Source organism: Melozone crissalis, unplaced genomic scaffold (genome assembly GCF_028551555.1).
Source record: "Melozone crissalis strain CALT ecotype California unplaced genomic scaffold, PUWL_Pcris_2 ptg000061l_1, whole genome shotgun sequence".
Taxonomy (NCBI): domain Eukaryota; kingdom Metazoa; phylum Chordata; class Aves; order Passeriformes; family Passerellidae; genus Melozone; species Melozone crissalis.
In genome coordinates, this window is record NW_026535839.1 from 9,845,142 (window position 1) to 9,865,752 (window position 20,611).

At 43.4% G+C, this 20,611-nt stretch overlaps 1 protein-coding gene across 1 annotated transcript; it reads left to right on the forward strand.

The window, feature by feature from the left end:
- Positions 1-1,810: 1,810 nt before the first annotated feature.
- Positions 1,811-7,965, forward strand: CUNH5orf15 (chromosome unknown C5orf15 homolog). Its single transcript, XM_054287678.1, has 3 exons — positions 1,811-1,913; positions 4,769-5,340; positions 6,395-7,965. The coding sequence occupies exons 1-3, from the start codon at positions 1,811-1,813 to the stop codon at positions 6,524-6,526; spliced, it is 807 nt and encodes a 268-aa protein (XP_054143653.1). The 3' UTR covers positions 6,527-7,965.
- The last annotated feature ends 12,646 nt before the right edge of the window (positions 7,966-20,611 follow it).

Sequence of the window (20,611 nt, forward strand, 5' to 3'; positions counted from 1 at the left end):
AGACTGGCAACATCTTGGTGCATGTTTTGTACCACACAAACCAAAAATACTTAGTAAAATTAAATTCCAGATGTGGCACTGTTCTTCGTGCTGCCTAAGCTCTGACAACTGCACATTACACGTGTTTATCTCATGGGTAAAACAAGATAACATGACTTATTTGTCCTTTATTACAGAATTCAGTAAGTTAATTACCTCTGTATAAACAAGTGTGGGCACTGAACAGCTTGGATCAACTTCAACAGCGTGGCTGTTGATCAGTATTTGTATTTTTCACGAGGAGGCCATGGCGGTGGGTGGCTGCAGATGGCAAGAGCTGCGGTGCAGGATGTGCCCGATGAGGCAATGCCATTGCGACAGCGACACATTGCAGAGCCACCACCTCAGGGACAGCCCACAGCTTGGGCAAGGCTGGCATCCTCTCACCGGGACATTGCAGAGCCACGAGGGCAAGGCTGGCATCCCCCTCACAGGGACACTGCAGAGCCACCTCAGGGACATCCCACAGCTTGGGCAAGGCTGGCATCCCCCTCACAGGGACACTGCAGAGCCACCAGGGCAAGGCTGGCTTCCCCTAAATGGACACTGCAGAGCCACCACCTCAGTGGCAGCCCACAGTTGGGCAAGGCTGGCATCCCCCTCACAGGGACACTGCAGAGCCACCTCAGGGACAGACCACAGTTGGGCAAGGCTGGCATCCCCCTCACAGGGACACTGCAGAGCCACCTCAGGGGCAGCCCACAGTTGGGCAAGGCTGGCATCCCCCTCACAGGGACACTGCAGAGCCACCTCAGGGACATCCCACAGTTTGGGCAAGGCTGGCATCCCCCTCACAGGGACACTGCAGAGCCACCTCAGGGACATCCCACAGTTTGGGCAAGGCTGGCATCCTCCTCACAGGGACACTGCAGAGCCACCACCTCAGAGAGAGCCCACAGGTTGGGCAAGGTTGGCATCCCCTCACCGGGACATTGCAGAGCCACCAGGGCAAGGCTGGCATCCCCCTCACAGGGACACTGCAGAGCCACCTCAGGGACATCCCACAGTTTGGGCAAGGCTGGCATCCTCCTCACAGGGACACTGCAGAGCCACCACCTCAGAGAGAGCCCACAGGTTGGGCAAGGTTGGCATCCCCTCACCGGGACATTGCAGAGCCACCAGGGCAAGGCTGGCTTCTCCTCACCGGGACACTGCAGAGCCACCTCAGGGACAGACCACAAGTTGGGCAAGGCTGGCTTCCCCTCACCGGGAGCCATTCCTATCTCAGACATTTAACGCAGCGCTCCTGGGAGAAGCGGAGCCCTTCCAGCCATCACCGGTCCAAAAGAACCGTGGGCAGTCAGCTCCCAGGAGCATGGCAGACACAAGCAGTGAGAGGAGCAGAACTGGCCTAAAGCTGAGATTGAAGCATCAATATTCAGATCAGATATTCAGGACAGCCTTGTCACTGTCGGGGTGGCCGGGCATTGGAGCGGCTGCCCAGGGAGGCGGTGGAGTCACCAGCCCTGGAGGGGTTTCAGAGGCGCCGGGATGCGGCGCTGGGTGATGTGGTTTAGGGTAACGGTGGCGATGGCAGTGCCGTTGGAGGGTTGGTCGGGACGGTCTAACAGGTTTCCCAGCCCCGCTGGTTCCATGCTGTGCGATTCCAGCGCTCCGTGACCGCAGGGTTCCGTCGCCACCATTCCACCGTTCCCCGCTTCTGTGACACCTCCCTCGGCCCCTGCGCGCGCCCCGCGCCTTCCCGCCCGCGCGCGTGCGCGGCCGCCTCACGAGGGGCGGCGCCATCGCCACGTCCGCGGAGGGGGCCAAGATGGCGGTGGCCGGCGGCGAGCGGTGGGGCCCGGCGGGTCGCGCCCTGTGCCTGCTGCTGCTCTGCGGCTGGGCCCTGGCGGCCCGCGGGCAGGAATCCCCCGGTGAGCGCCGCGGGGCCGGGCGGGGGGGCTGGCTGCGGGCGTAGCGCGGTGGCCCCGCCGGTCTGTCTCACCGGTCTCTCGGGTTGGGCCTGGAGCGCTGTGCGGCCTCGGCCGGCGCTGGTCGTGCCGTGAGGTGACCGGGCCTGGCCCCGGGGCCGGCCCCGGCCTCTGGGCTGTTCGAGCCGGGCTGGGGGCAGCGGGCGCTGGGCTGTGCGCAGGGGAGGGCCAGCGGGGGGCGGGAGGCCTGCCAGGTGTGCCGAGCTTTTGTTGCTGTCCAGAGCAGTTTCGCTGGTCACTTCATTCATCAGATTTGGGATTCTTTTTCTAAATACTCTGTCTGCGTGCCTGGTTTTAGTCTTCCCTCCCCTAGAAATTAAACTTAATGTTATTCTGCAGGTTGACTCCTAGTTAAGTGTTTTCTTTCTCCCCCTTAAAACTACAGACGGCTGTAACCAAAGGCTGGTAAGAAATGTGTGTTTCAGGGGCAGTGAGTTTCTCTTTGTTTTGGATGGAGTACTGGCTGGGCAGTAAAGAAAAAGGAATTAGTGAAGGAAAAAAAGGGAACTGTTTGATCCATAGTTCCTTCCGTGCTTGTCAGTCAGTATCTGCACACCAGCTGTATTTGTATTGCCCCCCCCCATCTGCTTTAATGGGTAGGCAGTAAGAATTTGAGACAGAAATCTGTAGGAAATGAAGAGTTTTTAACTTCAGGAGTCATGAAACAACTTGCTTTCCAAAAGCAGTTTTCCTGGAAATGAATTTTAGCCATGACATGTTTTTATGTGTAGTGTTTGTATTGCTAATTCTGTCACCGTAATTGAACATTAGTATCTGTTTCTGAAGCTGAGGCATCTGTGGATCTAAAATCATCTGACAGTGCTGTGTAATTGTAAACAGTGCAGCCACCGTTTATAATGCCAAATAGTTTGGGGTAAATACCATAAATCTCTTGTGGTTTAGCTGCTAAACTTCCAGCACAAAACCCAGGCATATTTTAGGAATAATAGGAAATTGTTCTTTCTCAATCTGAAAGTGCAGCAACAGCCACTGGAAGTCCCTTGCATTTAAGCATATATCCTTCTAAAACTTCAGTGTTAAAAGGAATTCAAGATTAACTTGACGTGTAAGGCCAGATGCAATATAGTTTTGTAGGCAAAATATGCTTGTTTGTACTTCAAACAGTTTAGGTATTGCTCTCTAATAGTTTTTGTGTGTTTGGGGAGGGTTCCAGTAAGGTTGACCTCACTCACAATATGCCAGCTACCTATAAATATGAAATTATCTTGCCACTGCCTTTCCTCATATTTATCTCTGCATATGCAACTAGCTGGCTTAAACCTGAGGAGAGATCAGAATTCCCTAAACTTGTCCTGGATAAGAGCTGAACAAGTTAATGTTGATATAATTCAGATGAGTAGATTTTTCAGCAACAAAAAGTGTGTTAGCTGTGAAATGGTTGACTTTGAATTTCAGCAGAGAGGCAGTGTGGTGTCTGCTTCACGGGGGATGAGTTGAGTCTCCTGTGTGTTACAGTTGGGTTAAAGAGTAATTCATCCTGCAGAAGTGTGCCATGTAAACAAGAGCTCTGTTGTACCTGAACCTCAGCAAATATCCAGGTTCCATGAATAACATGATTCAGTGTCCCTTCTGTAATATTTTACTTACACTTACTTATTTATATTACACTGTAATATTTTACTTACACGAGCAGTTCATTGAATGCTTCATTTCTAGAGTCTGCAACTTTCCTGTGAGCCTTGAAAATGTTTAATGAAAGTATTGCTGCTTTTGTAAAATGAAAAATTAGTTTGGCATATCAAAATTAAAGGCAAGGATGGTTTCCCATTTTAAATGAAAATGCAGGCTGAAAGTCTAAAATTTGTTCTACATTTTTTAGGGTGCCTCTGGGTTTGAATCTGGTAGTGATGTGCTGCAAACATGAATAGATTGCTCATTTTTAGGCTTAAAAAATTGACTATTAAACTCTCTCTGCATCTTTTTTTTTACTGGCCTTGGGATAAAGAAAAGGGACAGTGGGCTCTGTATCTGGATTTAATGCTCACCTTGTTTTTTATGTAGTTCTGCAAAGCCCTCCCAGCATTGGAGAGATTGTGAATTTGCCTGAGGGTGCATTGTTACTGTGCTATTTCTGACTTAATTCATTACAATAATTGCTGCCAACAAAAGGCTTTCCTCCTGGAGCATGGGCAGTGTTTGTGTTTAACCCGTGGTTCAGTAGTTTCATTTGAGGTAACGGAAGGTTGGAAATCTGTTTCAGTGTCTACAAATTCAGTAAAAATCAGTGCCTGGGAAGAGGAGCTGCTCTCTTGGGTCCTGACTGAGGGGACTTGGCAGCATTTTCTCGTTCTTTGTTGGTAAAACATGCAATGGTGAAAGATGAAAAACTTCACTGCAGGAAAAGCTTCCCTGAGAACATCCTCCTTTGCAGACCTCAGCTCATTCTGTGGGAGGAAGAATGTGATGATGGAGAAAATGCTAATCATGTATGGGTCTGCAAGATGTCATGGATGCACAGAGGGAAGGGTGACATCTCTTTGAAGTTCCTATGTCTGGAAAACAGGCGTGCTGAGTTTTTCAGGGACACTTTCCCACACTAATCTGGAAGGCATGTGCTTCCAAACTTGAGTTCCTGTCCCATTCAAGACTTTTCTTTGGAAGTTGCCAAAGTGCAGGAGTGTGTATTTCTGCATCTGAATGCTAAAAGTTTGCAGTGTCACATATGCTGTGTTCTTCATGTGATTTCTTGTCTGTGAAGGAAATTTGTGGCAGTAGTTTTCTGTCAGAGAAGTCAGTGCCTTGTGCATAGTGCTGATTGTTTCTCATCCTTTTCTCAGGTTCTGTGAAAGAGGAAATTGTTACAAGAAATATTTCTTCTGCAAGTGACAATGAAACACTGAGTAGATCCCAGAATTTGACAGACAGCTTGCAGAGTTTAACCTCAGCAAGAAAGGAGGCCAAAATCAATTCGGTGACTGCAGGAAAGCCACCTACAGCAAACGGTGACTCTTTGTCACCTGTTGTCCCTGCTAGTCCAGTATCCCAGGTGGATGTTGATGCTTCTGAAGCTACTAAAATTGAGGAAGAAGATCTTCTAACAGGTTTGAAAGACACAATAAATAGTTCCCCACCTATCATCAAAGAAACTATGGAGTCAGATGGAGATGACTATGCTTATGAAATGACACCAAATTCCAGATACAGTCCAGACCTTCTAGAGATTTCAGAGGATGACAACTCTGACACCATCAGCAATTACAATGAGGAGATCAAGACCCTTGATGAGAAGATAAAAGCTGTTTCTGTCTCAGGGCTGGATGAAGAAGAAGACAGCCATTTCTTTTTTCATCTGGTTGTAGTTGCCTTCTTAGTAGCTGTTGTTTATGTCACCTATCACAATAAGAGGAAGGTAGGTGTGCTCTGAAAGGTTGAGAGAAACAGCTGGAGTGTTTAAAATAAAGTTGCATTCCCTTGTACATGTTTTTAAGAGGAGGGACTTAGCTTTTTGAAGAATGAAATCTTTGACCACTTAGTCTTGTGGTGATACTAATGTGCAGATCATTAGTGTGATTTTTATCTGCACAATGAAAAGGAACTTGAATCAAATATTTACAATAAGAAAATTAATTAATTGGTGACATCAGTAATTAATCAGTACAGTAATGGACACAGGCAGTGCACAACATGAATTCTATAAAGGAGACCTGAGCCAAGTCAAGTGGGGGTGAACGATTAACTAATTGTTTTTCTGCACAGGAAGACAAGAAATGAAGGGAGGTTTAACTGCAAATGGTGTGGGAATGTTCTTGTTGTGATTGTGATAATCCTTCTAATAGTCACTTTAATATGGTCTTTATATCATAGACATTCTGAGGGTGTAACTACAAACTTTTAGAAAATGTTTAATGCTGCTTCCAGTTTTACATAGAGAAGCTACTAAGATACTATTTTCAGGTAAATGTTTCTTCAGTACAAACTAATTCTCTGTGTCTCACAAATAGGTAGATTGTTGTTGTTCCAAAATATATTGCTAGCATTAAAAATTAACTTCAGCCCAACCAGACACAGCAGAGGTGCATGCACAAATTTGCATTAAACCATAGATTCCTTTTTAGATATGAGGAAAGTTTAGTGTTTAACTTTGGGGGAAAACACTGATCTGGGTGAGGATTTACAGGACTCTGAAAAAAAAGCAGCTAAAACCCCAAAACCTTCTTACTGTGCAGTGACCTGTCTGTAATGTGCATTGCCAACTCTTTATGGGGGAAGATGATGAAGGCTGTTGCATTTTGAAAATTTATCTGAGAGCAGTTCAAATAAGTGATTAGAAAATGTATTGTCTTTGCTGCAGTAATGCCATTGCCAGCATGGGGGGTAAAACCATGGTGTCAGTGCCACTGTGAAGCTGTCAAACCCAGAATGTTTCTGCACAGCATCTCCAAGTTGTCCTGTTTCCCTTTCAGATCTTCCTGCTGGTGCAGAGCCGCAGATGGAGGGATGGCCTGTGCTCCAGGACAGTGGAATATCATCGCCTAGACCAGAACGTGAACGAAGCCATGCCTTCCCTGAAAATAACCAATGACTACGTGTTCTGAACGCACTGGGATTGAGTTTGCTGAACTTAGCGCTCTTTGCCTGCCCAGTCATGTAATGATATTCAGGTATTCTAAATAAGCTGCTTGTACAGAAATGAGATGTACTCTCTTTGACCTGGATGTTTTGGAGATTAAATCTCATGGAAGATCAAGGGCATGATCCATCTGTTTGCTACTTTGGTCAGGTTTTATATCAACTGTGAAGATAGAGAATTTAATAAATTAGTGCTCTTTCCATTCATTAAGCATCATTCCCTTCTGTCTGGAGCAGTCTTAGTAGTCATACTACAAAAAAATAAGCATAAAATATTTTAGGTCTAATAAATTAATGACTTTGGCATCACTAAATCAAATTAATGATCTCTTTGCTAATCACTTACATGGCTCATAAATTCCACTATATTGCAAACTTAAAATATAATTACTTTTTTCTGTGCTTAAATTCTGTTGCTGCAAGTCTTTCATTTAGTTTTTTCTGATTCTGTTTTCTTGGCGCATAATTTGATCCTATTTTGGCAAAATAGCTAGAATTGCAATTTAATAATTTATATATGTGTTCATGCCATAAATAATTTTATAACAATTATGTATAACACATTTTATTTCAGAAGTTCTGTACCATATCTTTCCTAAAGTGTTTAAGGTGTTTGTGAAGGTATGCAGCTTCTTGACTCTCCTTTTTTTTCTCTGATACTATTTATGACTTCATTGTCTTTGTAATTAATGAGTGGAAAACAAGCCTTGTTGAGTAATTTTACTAAAATGTAGATAGCTGCCAGGCTTTCAATACATCAGAGCTTTCTGTTGAATTTTTAGACAGTTGGGAAATGGCTTTGTGATTTGTTATTATAAATGGGAGAAACTGTCAGAATAATTTATTTGGTTCTTTTTCTGACCCAGGTAACAGACAGGTGAAAATAAGTGCCAGTCAGTGGACAGTGCACTCTCATTTTTGACAAACATTTATGCATTAGTGTAAATCAAGTTACTGCTACAGTAGGTTTTTTTTGGGTTTTTTTTTAATTTTGTCTTTTGTACTTCCATTATTTATGTTTTCATGAGTTGTAAAATATAAAATTTTAGTTTTCTGTACATTCTGTTTGTGATTTAGTTTTCAGACTGATATGTTTGTAAATAATGGTGAATCAGAACCCCATAATTAATAACTTGGTATTCAAGTAGTTATGTAACATTTGGAAACAAATCAATTTCACGCCTGTTGGCATGAGGAGTCTGAAGGCATGATACTGTTTTAGGAATGAAATGCTAAAAGTTCTATATCCTACTGTTAAATGCATTCTTTTCATAACCACAGGAAGTAAAGCACAAACAAAATATCCCAAAACTCTTTTCTTGCAGTAATTTTTATTGTATTTGGACTTGTATCACTTAATATTTTGAATAAGGTTTTTAAAATAAATGACAATAATAAGCCTGTGTTTCTTACCTTCACTATTTCACTGCTTTTGTACAGTAACTTACCATAAAGAACTTGCTTATGCTTGGAATTGGAAACCATTTCAAAACCATCTTCTCTGTTGCCCATACTGGGTGTGTGAAGGTTAGTTATGTGCATCTGATAAATGCTGTGTAGGGTAGATAGCAAGGCTTAAATTAAATATTCTAAGCTGTGGGAATTAATACATTCTTTAACAAGATTTGTTTAGCTTAAGTTATTTAGTCTGTAATTCTTGTGGAAGATATTTGAAATTCTTACCTAAACATACTTACTTTGAAGTGTAACACTGCTGTGGTCAAGATCTAAAGGGAAAGGTTACTTCTCAAAGCTTCTTTAGGATGTTTAAATATTGGAATTTGACAGGTGGCTAATGCTTTTGCACCCAAGAAATCCAGTAACTTTGTCCTTAAAAAAAAGTTACTGATTATAAAGTGTAGTGATTTTGACAGTAGAAAATAGTACATTCACCCTGGGCAGAAGCTTGTGTTCCTTTCAGCTTGGTCCCACAGGCCTTACACAGCACCCACAGTGAGCAGCCTGCCTGTGCAGAAGTGCAGTGATACCCATGTGAGAAGTTTCATTTTCTCTTCAGCCCACCCTGTGAATTAGGCCAAAGAGACAAATGTTACATTTTCAGCCACTTCCCTCGCTATAAATGCCACAATACTGTTAAAAACAGTAATTGACAGAAAATTAACATCAGTCTAAATCAGTAGAAATAAGGCACATTCTGTTACTTTCTGGAGTTCATAGATATGAACTTCATCCATGTTGGCTGTCTTCCAGAGCTCTTGAAGCACAGTTCAACTGGCAGAGTAAGACCAATATAAATGTGTTCTTTCGGCTTTCTGAACAACTAACAGTGTCTTCTTAAGGACTATGTTTGAGGAATAATCTTGTATTTCCTTGCCCTGCTTCCATCAAATTGTTCTTGTGGATAGGCTGTCTCTAAGAAGAGATACTTATTAATCTTTACAGCTTTTAAGCTGTTCCTTACAGCAAACCCACTGACTTCTGGAGGAGGAATGCACACAGCATGATTGACAGCTTTCTCTAAAAAGCTCACAGAAGCAAAGGCCTGGTTTAGCTCAGTTGGCAAACCAGGTTGTTTTGCAAGCAGCACATTTTAAAATGCTTGTGGGTTTAGCTGTGCCATGACAATACCTGTCCCACAGATGTGGGATGTTCATTAGATAATTGGGCCTGATGACCCCTGGGCTGGACTGAAAGTGTTAAATCCATCCTAGGCTGAATTGCCCATGTAGTTCCTCTCTGAAAATGCTCTTCTTGAGATTACCTTAGAGGAGAAAATCACATTATCATGAGCCTTCTGCTCATGAAGTCATACCAGGACTGAAACCTTCTGAGTTGGGTAAGGGATGTTTGAGGTCATGGAACGATGGTTTGCACGTGTGACTTCTCTAGTGGAGTACAGATTTGCCTCACTTGAGTACTACAAGCACTTCAGATGAGCAGTTGTTCTTTGCTTGCTCTACTGTGGTGCACATCCTCTATCACAGAAGTAAAAACTTTTTAAAAATAGAAATATTTAAAAAAAATATGTTCTCCACTAATTATAATAAGGGCAGCTTATAAGAATTATTTTAAATTCAAGGGGAATTTATATGAATTTGAAATCCTTGCAGTTCTTTTAACAGTGGGTTTAGTTTGGGGAATTACCTAAACAGATGCTCTTTTTGAATACTAATTTAAGGACTTGTGAGTCTGTCAGGCTGGCAGTTACTGCAGAAAGTTGCTCCAGGAGATGGTTTGGTCACAGCAAAATTTGTGGATATATCACAGCAAATTATACTGTCATGATAATATCAGTGTTGTTGAAACCTGTGCACTGCTGATGGCCAATGTTCAGCAACAGGGGCTGCAGTGCCAGTGAGCAGTGGTGGTTTGTATCCCAAAGGGGCACCGGTGGTTGGTATCCCAAAAGGGGCACCAGTGGTTTGTATCCCAGAGGAGGCATCAGTGGTTGGTATCCCAAAAGGGGCACTGGTGGTTTGTATAACAAGAGAGGCACCAGTGGTTTGTATCCCAAAGGAGACACCGGTGGTTGGTATCCCAATAGGGGCACCCGTGGTTTGTTTAACAAGAGAGGCACCAGTGGTTTGTATCCCAAAAGGGGCACCGGTGGTTTGTATCCCAAGACAGGCACAGTGCCATCCAGGCCCTGCAGTGTAAGAGTGCAGCTCCTTTGTATCAAGGTGATCCCGGCCCCAGGCTGGCAGTGGCGGTGTCCCAGCCCCACCCCGCCCCGCGGCGGTGCCCAGTTGTTTCTCGGGCTCACTCACGTGTCATTCTCCCGGGGAGAAGGGACCTCGCCCTTGTGAAAGGTTTGACACGCACACAATGACTGACTTTTTTACTCCAAGGGTGTTTTTTCATTCTCAATAGCCCTTGGACTATTGCCTGAGCAAGGGAAGTGCTGCTGAATTGGCTTGGGCGGTCAATAGCTGTTGCCTAATAGCACCAATAAAGAGGGAAAGGTTTTTCCTGATCCGGTTTTACAAGGGCTCCAGCAGCACCAGGAGAGCGTGGCATATGTCATCCACTGTGCAATAAAAGAGCCATTTGCTGATGGGGCAATCAGGGTTGAACTACTGGGTTTTAATTTCTTTAATTGAATTTGCTTGTGGAAAATTAAGAGCAGGCAATCAAAAATTCATAAAGTACTGAGATCAAACAGAGGAAAAAGCAAGCGGATTTATGTCACATCTCTCCAACAAGAAATGTCTTGATGAATTTCTTTAGTGAAGAAAGGAAACTTTCTCACATTAAGGTGAATTATGACTTCCATCAATATTCTGATAAAAGGAATAAAATATTCCTGAAGAGCTTTCAGATTAAACTTCCCAAGATGAAAGTTCAAGCTCTATTTATGTAGGTTCTTGTTAGTGGCTGGGTGTTAAGAAATGAGGAAAGAAATAATGAATAGGATAGTTTAAACAAATGATACATTTCACTTTTACTATCCAGGAAATCAGGTATTTTAAAATATTAATGGTTTAATTTTCATTTAGCACCACTGCATATTATTCAGCTCTAAGTCAACTGTCCTTGGCTGCTGCTCAGTTGTGTACAAGGTGAAGAGAGAAGGGTTTATCTGAGCAGGGTGCTTTGAGTTACGGGAAATTAATTTGCAAGGTAGAGGTGAAAAATGTCCTATCTCTTAAATGAATTTCAAGGATATAAAAATAATAGAAAGGGAAAAGAGAGAGTTCTGTGTCTCTTAACACAGACTCCTGTTAGTAAAAACATTGGTCAGGGGTTTTCCAAATTATGGTCAGTTTAGGAAACTTGTGATGAGCCACAGTGGGAGAGATTTTATTTGCTTTTATTGTTGGTAGAAACCTGGCATGCTGAGCAAAAAGAAACCTGGCTGGCAGCAGGTACTTGCTCAGGCTTCAATTTTCTGCCTAAAATTGGAGGCAGTGAAGCCTCCTGGGGTTGGGGGGATAGGAGGGACTTGTTATCCGGCAGCTGTTCTTGCCCTGGGAGGGAAGGAGCGGGGTCTGCCAGCAGGGCTCCTCACCTGAGCTGCTGTCAGGGAGTGAAGGCTGCAGGTGTGTGCTGGGAGGTGCTGAGGGCAGCACTGGCCAGGACCTGGGCACTGAGAGCCTGACAGCCCCAGGGAGGCTCTTGCTGTCCCTGCCCTACCATGCTGCCTGCTCTGCAAGGTAAGTGGGTTCCTAACCCCGTGAAAAATTCCACCTTCTTTTTGAATCTTATTTCTGGGCTGATTTTCAGTCATTTTAGGGTGTTGAGCTGGTTCACTGTGCAGCCAGACCAGTGCCACAGGTGCTCGCCATCAGTGATGGGGGTGTTGAGGGCAGAGGTGGGGCTGATCCCTGCTCAGTAGCAGCAAACTGTTTATTTTTGTTTCTTTTACAGTTACATCATCATGACCATCATCAAGGTTTCTCATAACCTTGTGTTATCCCATGGCAGGGGAGGTTGGAACTAGATGATCTTTAAGGTCACTGTCAACCCAAGTCATACTGGGATTCTGTGGCTCTAGAGCTGTTTCTAAATCATCTCAGAAAGCCAAGCCCAAAAAGAACATTTACACTGTAGAGACAGGTGAGCCATGGTTGCTACAGGCTCAGCATCATTTTTGTTGCTGAGAGGCCAAGCCAGAACGAGGGTTTGGGTTCTGTTTGCATTGTTTCTTGCATTGTTTCTTGTGGAAATTTTCTTGTGGGGACATCCCTGAGCAGATTCCCTGGGAAGCTGAGGGCGGGTGCTGCCCCGTGGCAGTGCTGGTGTGTGCATGGTCTGCAGCACCACAGCACCCCCTGTGCTGTGCAGCTTCCCTGGCCTGCCCCAAATCCAAACTGAAGCTGCATTTTGTGTTCCTACAAGGCTGAGTAGCTTTATGGAAGTGCTAAATCCTCATGTTAAGGCTGATAGAGCAGTAATCTTCAAGGCCATATATCCCAGCCTCCACAAAGCAGCAGAACTAACATCATTTTTGCACCTTTTTTTTTTTTAACCATCAAGTGTCCTTTAAAGACAAGTCCCTGTACTGGTTTTTGTTAAACTTTTCTGATACAGACTATATGAATGTCCTTGCTGTAATAAAAAATGGTTAATACACTAGAGCTTCTCAGCTTCACTGTTTCCAATATATCTAGCTAGAAAGAGAAGAATTACATCCCTTCTGTAATTGATCCTTAAATCATTATCAAAACCATTTAGCAACCTTCTAAAATTTATTTTTCATTACAAGGTCTGTTGCCCTGTTATTAACACTGAAAATCACTAATCTATGAAATTTCCTATCTTGATTAAAAATAGAATATGTAGATTGTGTTGTCCTTATTGAGGTGCACTCATTGAGGTTTTATGAAAGATTAAGTGAAACCAGATTTAATCCTTTTGTACTGTTCTGTAAACAATGTTGAAATGTTGGTATTTAAGAAAGTTGATGGGGTTAAGAACTGGAGTTGAGTTTCACAGGTGTACCCAGGCCACTGAAATATTTAAAATGGAGATAACATGAATTGGGGGATCCTTGTGTTATTTGATCACAAAGCTGACCCTCATTATCAGCTGGCTCTGCAAGGCAGTAGCATTATGTTGTATATTTTTCTCAGCAACTCCAGCACCATCTTGCTGTGTCACATGGTGGCTTGTGAGGACTGATGGAAGTGCTTTTTGTCCCTGGGGAAAATGTTTGTGCTCTCCACATAATTGTTCCCCCTCTGTAAGTAAATTAAAACTTCAAAAGTACCCACACAGCATAGTTTTTCCATTGCAACAAGCCCTAATGACTCACTTTAGATGTATCTTTTCAGGTTAACTCATGCTTATTGCTAATAGTTAAATTTCCAAATTGTACCAGGGTGAACATTCTTGAGTTGAAGTCACTGAAGCAAGGAACAGCTGATCATCCTTTGTAAAGGTGCAAAGCTTTTTTCAACATCTAAAATGGTGCTTTTAGCATTAGCTGACAAGTTCTACCAGTTAATCTGGAATAGGTTTTAATTTCTAATGCATTCTGACTGTGAATCCTAACAGCTGGAGTGCCAGATGTTCAGAAAAGGAGAATTATATTCCACATTGTTTGGGGAGGAAAAGGATGGAGCAAAGGGCATAATGGCATCATGCAGAAATTAAGCCAAAATCTTTCAAACTGCATTGTTACATTTTCAACATCATTCCTGGGAAAGCTTCTCTGCATTGGAATAGGTGATCCCTAGAGAAGGAAAGCTGTCTTTGATCCTGAGTACAGAGGGTTTGGGCTGGGTTGTACCACAAACTGACACATGATATCCTAGTAGCTTTGGGGCACTTTGAGAGGGAACCTTCTTTTGTGCAATTTGTTATAATTTTATCTTAACATAAGGTGTGCAGTTTATCCAGGGGCACTCCCAGGGAGCAGTTCAGGGATTGGGGTGCAGGTGTCATTTGAAGTGCTCTGCAGTGGCTGAGTGGCTTGTGAGAAGGATGTCCTGTATCATCCTTGGTCTGCACAGGACTGATCTGCAGGAAGAGCTTGTTAAAGAGAACCAGGACTGCAAACTGGGCAGTTTCTTTATCTTCCAATCCCAGAAAAACCCTGTGCTGACCCTTTCTCATTTCAGTGTGATATTTTGGGTATCACAGCACAAACAAGATGTATTTTGCTGCTGGTGGACAGTTTCTGTGAGAATAAAAGGATCCTTGTGTCGTCTCTAACACTTGCCTGGAGTGCTGCCGGCTCCTGCCTGGGCCTGAGCAATCAGACATTAAAACTATTAAATTAAAGTTGTATTGCAAAAAGAACTCAGTGTTGAGGCAGAGGAAGGTATTTTATCTGGCAAGCAAGCTTACCTTGCTGGGGCTGTGAAACCATCATTGCTGAGGACAACTTTTTTCAAAATAATACCCAAGAGAAAAATAGCAATCACCTTAGATATAAAAATATTTTATTTTTCTCAGCTTTCCCTGATGCTGGCCAGCCCTTGGAGCAGCCAGCAGGGGGGAGTGTGGCTGCACCATGGAAGGCACCTGGCAGGCAGCAAAGGGCTGGAAAAGTGCAAAATAAGTTCAAGAATGAGTGTTAGGATAAATTCCTTTGGACAAATCTGGCACTGTGAGACAGACATCATGAGCCCATAGAGCAACCGAGATGTGAAGGGGTGTTAAGGGGTGTTTACTTGCTTTTTAAAAACCCCCACTTTATTTTATTAAAAAAAATAATTCAAGAAACAGTTTTTTACCTTGGAATAATGACCTCAATGATTTTAGACTGTCTTTTCCAGTCTAAATGATTCTATCTTCTTCTTACACTGCAATCCCAGGCCTTTATTTTTTAGTTTTGTCCTGAAAAATGTGTCTCTAACATCAGAAGCTCTTATGTATTAATCCATCTCAGCAGTAATAAGTTTATAAGAATAAAAACTGTCTTTACTCCTGGGGGCCTCAGCAAAATATCCTCCAGCTTTGAAATCACACAGTTCTTCTCTAACTCAGGGAAAAATAAATCTGTTTCCTCAATCTAACATATATTTCTATTATTGTGCAAGAGGAAAACATTGGAAAACAAAGACGCCAATCTCCCTAAATGTTACCGCATGGGAGCAGAACTTATTAGAAAGAAAAAAAATGTTGCTATTTATAGGATTGTAATATGATGAATTTTACCTGACAGCACCTAACCTTTTCCAGGGCAATATACAAATGATTGCTACGTGCTTGAGTAAATACAGATTTAGAAATACATCACCAAAACACCAGTTAATTGATTAATTACATGCACACTGCTAATACCTAGTGCTTGTTGAACTCGATGGCTGAAAAGTGGTTTATTTTATGTCTGTAAATAGTTTGCCTGCCTAATTACTTGCTTAGCCATTTCTCCTTCCAATTACACACATGTGCAGCCATCATATGGGAATTGCTAATGCCTGTGGAGCTGCAATGTTGGGCAAAGATGTCTTAGAAACTCAGGAAAGAAATTTCTTCATCTGGGAGAAACATAAAAATTCTCGGCTCTACAGTAGCTGCTGTATCTGGGGGGATCTCCAGTAAAGGCCTCCTCCCTCCCCCAGTACTAAAGTGCCCAGTGCTGAAAAAGGGTCCAAACCAACAAACAACGCTGGGAATTGTGCATCATCTGCAGTATCCATTTGTCATCCTCCTTCTTGAAGTCTTGACCATTGGAGGGGTCCTCCAATGGCTCTTGAGCCACCAAGGGTCAGGAGAACTCCATCTGTGGAAGAAGCACAGATGAGTTATTCCATGCCTAACAGCTGAGAGCAGGAGAGGGTGTCTATGGGGGGATAGAATGCAAAAAAATATAGTGCAGAAGGTAATCTCACCCCTGAGGAGTTGCAGCTGTACTAATTACCAAAGATTAGGAACAGGCCTGCCCTTAATGGGCCACAGCTGTGTCCAATGAGGGTGAGAGCTATAAAAGGGTGGGTTACCTGGGTGAGAAGGAAGCTGGAGGTTTTTTGGCTGTGCTGTGAAGAAGAAGTCAGTGCTGTGAGGAACTGCCCAAGAGATGTCACTGAGAAGGTATGGGAGCTTTGCAATGAGATAACAACAGGTGTCCCATCCCTGTCCTCAGAAACCCCAGCCCCAGAGCAACTCAAGTCAGTCCTGTATTGCTGATTCATTTTCATGTTTACAGCAGCAATTAACTTCTGTTAAAATTGATTGTGATTCCCACCAGGGAGCACTCAGAGCAGAGTTCTGCTAATGTTCAGAGGACTCTGATGTGCCTCTGAAACCTGGCAGTCCTTCATGCTATTCCTCTTTATGCTCCATGCAAAACATCAAATTAAACATGAGTCAAAACAGTCACTAAAATTGGTACAGTCGTTAGTATGCCTCTTTACCCAAGATCAAGGTGATAGATTTCCTAACAAATGTTAATCAGAATTGCTAAAAGAAAAAGATTACTATCATGGTGGCACTCACCATGCCTTCAGGTTTACTTCTTGCTTTATTTCTCTGTAACTTGCCAGTTCTAGAACAGAAAACAAAATCCAGAGGTGGAAACAGCATCAGCAGAGATAATGATAAAATTTTTTTGTGTCTTTCTGTCCAGTTTCTTGTTGCCTTGAGTGCTGTTTAATTCCCTCCCTACAATGAATTGCAAACAGATGCTTATGTAATTGAGGGCTGAGGTTTAGAGAGGATGGTCCAGGCTCTGAAGCTGCTACTCAGGCTGGATTACACTTCCTTCAAAAGCAATCCCACCAGCTTTGGTACAATAAACAAAACAATACTGAAGGGAAAAAAAAAGCCTAAAATAAACTGAGCACTGTGTGCTGTAAAGGAAAACTGTTCCTATTGAAATGCTTCTGACAGCTTGTGCTGAAGTTGCAGGAAGGACAAAGTGGTCTCTTAACAGGTTTGCTTCTTTTTGCCAGATGGTCTCAATCTTGTTTGGGTTTACAGAGCTCTTCCCCCCTCTGTCTGAATTGCTTCTGAGATTAATGTCAGCGGTTTCTGCAGGAGGCTCCTCAGAGGGTGAGGAGCAGAGGGGCAACGCTCTGTCTGAGTGAGGGAAGTAAAGAAAAGCAAATGCAGAAAATCACGGGGAGTTTTGGCTGCTTGGCCTTGGGTTGAGAGCAGGGGAAATGTGATTTCTTCCCCTCTCTGCTGACACCTTGGCTCAAGGAAGGATGCCCTGCTGGGGTATGAGTGGGAGCTGCCGACTATGAAAGGAGGAAAATTTTCCACTTTTCTAAAAGTAAACGAATTTTTTCCATATTTTATGGCACCTGCTGCAAAGCAAGTCTCAAAATGCCCTGCTGATAGAGGGAAGGAGTTGCCTACATTCCCTGTGAAATTAGGGAAGTCTTCTTGGGAAGGTGGAGCCACCTCAGTGTTCAGGGCTGGAGATGGGCAGGTAGATTTGCATAAACACTCAAAAGTCTTTGGTTCTGAGGGTTTCTCTGCTGCACCAGCAAATCTTCCCACACTGCCATCAATGCCCTCAGCCTGGTTATGTTCTCCCCACTCCCAGGAATAGCTTGGGCTTGCTGAGCCTTAGTTTGCTGTGAGGAACCCAGCAGAGATGAGGGCATCCAAACCAAGCAGCCAGTTTTCTATTTCAGAAGAGATTATCTTGAAATATTTACTATAGAGGGGCTGATGGAGCCAGCATGTTCATGTCAAAATATCTGACTGATGTGTTGGTTTTCAAATAGCCCTTTGCTCTTGAGATACTTAAAAGCTTTTTCAAACATATTCTTCTATCTTGGGGACATAATCTGCCTGTTGCATTTCTGGTCTGCTAAAGACTGTCTTTTTGCTTCAGGTGAGAGTATTTGAATGTCATAATTCCTTCTGCTTCCTAAGTGGGGCATTTACAGATTTTTATACCAGCAATTTGTTGTGGAAATTACTAGTTGGATAAAGGTCTTCACTACAGAAATTATTTACATAATGCATCTCCTATTACCATCAATCTTCTTAAAAATAAAAGGAAAGAAAAGCCAAACCCTCAACTATTTTCTGCTTTTGAAAACACTAAAAGCCTGTTGCTTCTAGCAGAGCCTACTCATCCTCTTCTGCGTGACTGAAGCTCAGACCATGGTTTAGATTTCATGTGCAGAGTGTAACTGTCCCAAACTCAGAATTTCAGGAACATTTGGCATCTGAAAGGTGCAAAATGATGTAGCTGACTCCCTTCCTCTCCACTTAGATCTTTCACTATTTTACCACATTTTAGGGCTTACATTTAAAATTTTGCCTTTCCCTTTTTTTTAGACAGATTACCACTTGATAAATAAAGATAAGAGAACTATGAAAACTCTGGAGAAAGATGGGTTTTGTGGTGATAAATTATGCAGCAGCCCTGTCAGTGATGTGTGTTCATTAACAGCTTGATGCTACATGTATTTTATTTGATGCCAAGCTGCAAGATGAGCCTTCCCTTGCCTGTGCAGCTGATCCACACATCCTCATTAAGCAGCAGGATCCCAGCCCTGCACGTGCTGCAGCCTGGAGTGATCCCCAGGAGGGTCAGGGGCTGGACCACAGCTCCATCCTGGCAGTGCTGCTGCCTTCAGGGGCTGTTTCTGATTCCTGTGCCCCAGCTGGGCTCAGGTATGCTGCTGTGTACCTACATCTCCTTGCAATAACACAGCAATAAAGCTGCAAGATGCCTACAATCTGTTTGCAATCTCCAGAATATCACCACCTGCATCCTGTGACGAAAGGACGTAAATACTTCCCTCTGAGCAGAGCGGCCAAAACTTTCCTGAGGCTCCATTGCCGAGTGAGCAGTTTTACTTTTGCAGAGGTTGTAAAGCCTTTTTTCCCCAACAATGTAGCTTTTGTCCCCTTTTTTGTTTTGTTCTGTTTGTTTTTTGTTTTTCCCTTTTGCTCACTTTTCTTTCCAGGGAGCCTGTTGTTCAAGCCCAAGGATTTGCAGAGCCTTAGGCTGCTCCAGGTTACAGCTATCCTGGAGGCTCTAGATGAGATGCTTTGCAGAAAAATTGTGAACAGCACCTGGCTTGTTGTGTACTACAGAGGGAGAGAGGCTGTTTGATTAGGTGTGTGTTTTCCAGTCCACCCAGGTGTCTTTTCCAGCTGCAACACACTCTTAATCTGAGGTAGGAAGCTGGTATGAGCTATGAATACATTTATTACTGAACAGCAGCAATGGGATATGTAGAATGTGCAGGCAATAAAAACATGGACGCTTTCCAACTGCTCTTGGCAAAATGCTTGATTTGGTTGAGATTTATCATAACAAATCATCTCTGCTGGAGGTGGGCTTTCAAATACTGAGGAACGTGGGAGGGTGTTCAAAGGTGTTTGTGGCAGAGGAGCAGCAGCCACAGCAGTGGGGCTGAAGCTGTGACAAACTCCAGCAGAGCTCATCCTTTCTGACACCTGCAAAGTGGCCATGTGCCTTTGCCTTTGCTGTTCTAGAATTTACTACAAATAATTTTCTTGCAGTGCTGTCCAAAGGCCCAAACTCCACACAGAGCTGTGATGAACTGAACATGCTGCTGCACTGTAGAAAACCCCCAAAGTTAAACTGCTCTTAGCCCATCCATGTGATGCATCTCAGGTGCTCCAAGCCTATCCATGTTGTGCAGAATATTCAGCACTCTGCTCTCCTGCTCTTGGCTGTGATCTTTGCACAGCAATTGGTATTTTTTGCAGCATCTGATTTATATCCAGGCAGCTTAATCCTCGAAGGGAATTAACACTTCAGTGGCAGCATCATTTACAAGGAATAGCACATTGCTTGCCTAGAAGATCATCCTTGCTGTAACTAATTAACCCAGCATGCTTAAGTGCTTTGTGCAATTGAGGGTGGAGTTCCATTTACCTCCAGTTAGGTGGAGGGGGCCTGGTGAGCCCCTCCTGCAGAAAGGGAGAGCAGTTCCACTGCCCAGCTGCCACAGGGCTGTGCCAGGGTTTTTGGTAATGGCAGAGCTGCCACAGGGAGCCTGGCAACTACAATTATTTCCATTTTAAAAAAATGTCCCATGACTGAGTATTCAGAATACTTAATTAGCTGAAAGCATGATATCTGTCAATCATTTGTTGCCTCAGATTTTGCATTTAAAGGGCAGAGTTATTACTGAAGACTTATTATTAAAAGAAATTTCTGATATACTTGGCTCAGATCTTACTAAGAAACAAGATTATAGATGAGTAATGTTACCATGGAAAGCTAAACATTTTAATCATACCCCAGCATGTAGTAATAGAGTTTCAAATGCCACACTACCAGGAAACTTAACAAAACCTAGGTGCTAGACAGGTACTTGAATATTAGTGAGCACTCAAGGGAACTTTTAAAGGATTGAATTTGTCTTGGGGCTTTGCTGCTGCAGTAGTCAGTCCCCCCTTCTCTTTTGCATGTGTTTGACATGCACAGCGTTACAGGGCAATGGAGAATTAAATCCTAGAGGAAATAAACCCCCAAAATACCAGATTTCCAAACATTAGGAATGTCAGGGACATGTGTCCCACAGAGGCTGCTGTGTTGGCTGCTGGTTCAGTTCACAGGTGCAGTATGTTTCACTAGTTTGGTGCTCTTCCTGGAAGAACAGGACTCAAGTGTGCACTCATGATGAGATTAGGAAACTGAAGGGAAAGCCCTGGGATGCAAGAGAGCTTATTTCTGGTGGGTACATTAATACATAATAATA